We start from the raw sequence: 5,203 nt of genomic DNA, 5'->3' as shown, positions 1-5,203 counted from the left end.
CCCCCCCCCCCCCGTGTGTGTGTGCGCTCTCCGTGACACAGGATAGCCTTCTGGAGTCAGTTTTCTCATTGTGGTTCTTGGGTTGAATTCAGGCATGTCATCAGGCTTGGCCAGCTTTACCTGCCCAGCCATCTCACTGGCCCTCGTCAATAAGTTGTAATAAATAGTTTGTTCACCAACAAGAGTTTTCTGACAAGACAGACTTCCGTGCTGTATTTCATTTTTGAGAAGCAGTAACTTAAATCATCCTAGGGCTGGAAGAGATGTGCTTTCTGGTAATGTTAGCCTTTTCGGGGTGAGGTTGGGGGAAATGTGAAACTGATTGTAGATTGTCAGCAAATTCATGCTTCATTAGAAGTGCTGTGCCTGCCTCTCCAGTATCCCTGTGAAAAACACACAAAAGGCTGGGTCAGTTCCCAGCGCTGTACCAACATTCATGGTGGCGGGGAGTGCCGGTGAGTCCGGCACTCAGATGCTGGACAGGCAGGAGTATTATAAGCCTTCCCTCGCCCCCAAAAGGAAGCACATGAAGTACAGTTATTGGGCTGCTGACATGGCTGAGTGGGCGAAAAGTAAGAGTGTAAGCCTGACAGCCTGAGTTTATCCTCAGAACCCACACAGTGCACAGAGGAGAACCAACTCTGCCCATCACCTGCCCACTGTAGCGTGTGCATGCCTACGTGAGTACATAAACTGAGTAAGGAGAACATGGCCATGATGAAGTGCAGACTACCCGTGAGTTTTAGAACTTGCCATGAAGTCAGTCTGTTCTCTTAGCTCTCTCTCTTCCTGCCTGTCCCCTGAGTGTTGGAACTGCCGTCATGAGCCACCATATCTCACTTCAGTGTTTTAAAACCATTTTGATTTTATTTTAGGCTTAATAATCTTTCTTACAATGTAAGCGTTACCGAGAACTTTAGAGGCGTTCATTTTAGGTAAATGTTCTTGAAAAGGTAAGGGTAGTTTCAGTAAATACAAACGAGAGTAACAAAATAATGATGCACAATACTTGTTTCAGAGTATATAAAGCATGGAAGTGCAAATGAGCTTTAACAATCTGTGAGGGTATTGTGTGTGTTTTAAATGGGAGTTATTTAAATAGCCATTTGGGGGACCAGGGAGAAAACTTAGTTTGTAAAATGCTTACTGTTCAAACATGAAGACCTGAGTGTGTTCAGTCCCCAGCATTCTTACAAGAGCTAGACACTGTCCTGTAATCTCATTGCTGGGATCACATCTAGCCAGTGAGATCCCCTGTCTCAGTAGGAGGAGGTAGAGGAAGAAGCTTGGCATGGCCCCTGCCTCTCCACTCCGTAAGCATATAGAAACAGGCACCTGCAACAGAAAGCTTGGTAGGTCACGTCCTGTACATATATAATATAAATCACCCTAAGAGAAAACATTTTGTAAAATCGTTACTTTTTAGAAAATGATTGATATAAATAACTTTACTTCCTTTCCCACCAGATATGGCCGCGTGGAAAGTGTCAAAATTCTCCCCAAGCGGGGCTCTGAAGGAGGAGTGGCTGCCTTTGTGGATTTTGTGGACATCAAAAGTGCACAGAAAGCTCACAACTCCGTCAACAAAATGGGAGACAGAGACCTTCGCACGGATTATAATGAACCAGGCACTATTCCAAGTGCTGCTCGGGGACTGGATGATACAGTTTCCATAGCATCTCGTAGTAGAGAGGTTTCTGGGTTCAGAGGAAGTGGTGCAGGGCCTGCTTATGGTCCCCCACCATCACTTCATGCACGAGAAGGACGCTATGAGCGGAGACTCGATGGGTAAGTTCCAAGGTTTTGGTAGGCAGGTATTTTGTATTTGATGTGGTGAGAAACAGAAACTCGTATTTAGGGGCCCCAGATGGATTTAAAGTTTTGGGCATTCTCAATGTTTCCTGTTTTGGGTTGGAAACGGAAGTTATTTCTATCCCAGTGGCTGGTACCTCACTGAATCGTAGAGGATATGTCCTGCAGCAGATTGGATATCTTCTGGGGAGATCACATGGCGGAAGAGCTCCTGTAGCACTTGAGTTTGGGGTTACCTGGCTTCTAGAAGGATGTGTCCTCCTTTGGATATTACCAAGGCCTTCCTGGATATGTCCTTACTACCAGATGGAGCTATTTGCCTGCTGGTTTTCTCTTTGGGCTATTTGGAATATATCCGGAGTATCAGAGCCTACAAAGCTTTTAGAAGCTGATAAGCACCTCTCAGTTTTCAGTATGTAAAGTCTACAAACAGATTGGATTGTCACAGAATATCTCGCAGATCATTGATTCAATCACATGGATGCTACAAACAATACTCCAGCGTGGAAATGTGTGCGTGGGTGAGGAAGAGCACAGGCAGCATTCGATTTCCCATTTTGGATCTACTCACTTTCCGTGGAATTACACTTGATGGAATTGGGGAAACCAAGGCGATGGACATTTATAAATGCTGGATATAGCTGCTTCTAACTGCTGGGATGTATGGGATGCTATGAGCTCAAGGCCCCAGTAGCGGAGGGGAAGAGGACTGCTGTCGCTTCTTGAGCAGGGCACCACCCTGCTGAGGGAACTCTAGCTTTGGACTGTACGATCAGTTGTGGATACAGCAGTCAAACTGACTGGGCTGGATGTCTACAAAAGTGAGCAGTTACCAGCAACTTGTTCCTTGTCCGTTTGTTCCTCCTTGGTTGGAATTATAGAGAAATTTTCCTCGTTTCCATCAGCCTGATTCCTCTTTAGGGATGCAGATTTTTATGAATGTGGATCAATTTATAATTGTCTACTGTCTCAAGAAAGAAGTCTGGGGGTGTAAGAGTTACACTTTGTTTGGGACTGCTTGCTTCCTGTGGAATTATTTGTCTGGTCACTAAGATTTTTTTTTTCTTGTGGTTCATCTAAATATCATTTGACACCCTTGCCCACTAAGAAGGTGGATTACCCCTGTAAGAGGGGCCCAAATTGGGGAAGTTATGTTCACAATTCTCTCCCTAGATTTAATTGGGATTATAGGTCGTGTTTCCACAGTTGGAAAAGGTTGGTATGTCCTGACCTGTGTATATTAGCCCCTCTTCTAACCCAAGTCATACTTTCTCTTCCCCACTAACTCTAGATGCATTTAGTACTAATAGATGAATCCGAGACTAGCAGTTAGATTTCGGCTCTGCTCCTTTCATGCCTGCCTCTGTGTTTTCCTAATGGATAAGAACCGCACATACTTGTGAAATACCAGCTGTAGCAGTAACTGACTAGAACTGATGCTTATTGCTTCTGTTATATCATTAATTATGGCTTTACCAATTAACACTTGGTAGTATGCAGAAACAAACGTTTTCTTGTACATCTCAAAGGAACCTTCTTGTTAGACATTGAAATAGTCAAATTTTGAAGTTACAGTTAATGAAAAAGGAAAATAATGTCCTATAATACACTTAAGAAGGAAATATATTTTACACACACACACACACACACACACACACACACACACACACACACACATTTGCAAGCTTAGAAGTTTTCCCATGATAGCAGCAGCAGAAGCCAGAGTAGCTGACTGGAGCCTGAGGAGACAGCTCATCTGTAAGATGCTTTCCACGCAACCACAAAGACCTGAGTTCAGGTGCTAATGCCCAGTAAACGCCTGGCGCAGTAATTGGCAGCTGTCACTCTTCACTGGGGAGCTGGAGCCAGGGCACCTCTGGAGCCTATTTGCTAGTCAGCCTAGCTCAGGTTGGCTCCAGGTTAAGTGAGAAACCTTCAAAAATAAGGTTGGGTGTGGTGACATACACCTTTAATGCTGGCCCTGGAGGCAGAGGCAGGTGAATGTCTCTGAGTTGGAGGCCAGCCTGGTCTGTACAGTGCATCCTAGATCTTACGAAGCATGAATAAAAGATGAGGTTTTAAATGGTCAAGGAAGGCACTCAGTTTGTCCTCATGTGGTCTTGGATATGTGCAAGTGTCCATGCTTGCACAGACTGGGGCAGTAGGGTTAGCACTTAGCGAACTGGAAGACAAAATGAGTCCTGACACAGATGCTGGAAGTGTAGGGATGGATTGAATCTAGCCATGTTAGAGACATTCTAATTCTTATCTTTCCTGATTCTTTATTTCTTTGATAGAAGATTATTGATAGAGAGTGCAGGGACGCTCCAGTGCTCCGTGCCCTGCAGATTAGACAACTTAGAATTTCTTAAAAGAGTGGAGTCCTTCCTTCCCTCTTTTTTCTTTTCCTTTTCTCCTTTCTTTTTTTTGAGGCAGGGTCTCACTGGCCTCACACTGACTCACTTATGTGCCTCCCTAAAAGAGTGTGGGCTGCTATGCCGACACCTTAAATTATCACATACCTTCATATGTGCTGTCATACACATGCACACATGCATACACATGCATATTTGGTGACCATTCGCATTTTTTTTTTTAAAGATTTACTGATGAGTACACTGTCGCTGTCTTCAGATACACCAGAAGAGGGTATTGGATCTGCATTACAGATGGTTGTGAGTCACCATGTGGTTGCTGGGAATTGAACTCAGGACCTCTGGAAGAACAGTCAGTGCTTACCGCTGAGCCATCTCTCCAGCCCTGATCATTCACATTGTAACTGAGAATGTTAAGGGGACTGAGGATGTCTGTCACTCAGTGGTAGGACACTTGCCTCCACTTGTGCAGGGTTCTGGGCCAGATCCCACTGCTGCAAAACAAAACCAATGATGTTAAGTTAGTTCATTGCTAATGGCTGCTCGGAGTAGCTGACAATTGCCAGCATTGCTGGTTTCATCTCAGGCAGGTGCCTTGAGTGCAGGCAGAGACGGGAAGACCTATTTCCTCCAGTCACTGAGCACACATGTTAAGAAGATGAGCCTTGGAATAGGTATTTATAAATTATGTAACGATAGTTGGGAGCCCGAGGAGATAAGAGCACCTTTCATTCCTAGCTAGCGGTGTGCAGACTGTGTCAAGCAGCATCCCAGGATGTTGATATCCTAATTGTTCTTAAGATTCCTTTTCAGTTTTACATATAATTATTTGGACAATTTATGTAGCTTACTGATTTATTTAGAGTACTCAAGCATAAGAAATGGAGAAGAGGCCTGACAGTGAGGCCCCTGCCCTGTAGCTCCAGCTCCTAGGAGGCTGAAGCAGAGGCCTGACAGTGTGGCTCCTGCCCTGTAGCTCCAGTTCCTAGGAGGCTGAAGCAGAGGCCTGACAGTGA

The 5,203-nt window shown here is 44.8% G+C and overlaps 1 protein-coding gene across 2 annotated transcripts in view; it reads left to right on the top strand.

Annotated features, from left to right (window-relative positions):
- The window catches only part of Spen (spen family transcriptional repressor), a 77,849-nt gene that overhangs the window by 16,501 nt on the left and 56,145 nt on the right, over window positions 1-5,203 (top strand). For both annotated transcript variants that reach the window (XM_031379335.1, XM_031379334.1), the window contains exon 2: window positions 1,468-1,788. In XM_031379335.1, coding sequence (XP_031235195.1) covers window positions 1,468-1,788 — 321 coding nt within the window. The remainder of the gene's footprint in view (window positions 1-1,467; window positions 1,789-5,203) is intronic.

The sequence above is a fragment of the Mastomys coucha genome, unplaced genomic scaffold, assembly GCF_008632895.1.
Source record: "Mastomys coucha isolate ucsf_1 unplaced genomic scaffold, UCSF_Mcou_1 pScaffold18, whole genome shotgun sequence".
Lineage (NCBI taxonomy): Eukaryota > Metazoa > Chordata > Mammalia > Rodentia > Muridae > Mastomys > Mastomys coucha.
The sequence above is the reverse complement of the archived record's forward strand: the minus strand, read 5'-3'. Positions and strand labels throughout refer to the sequence as shown.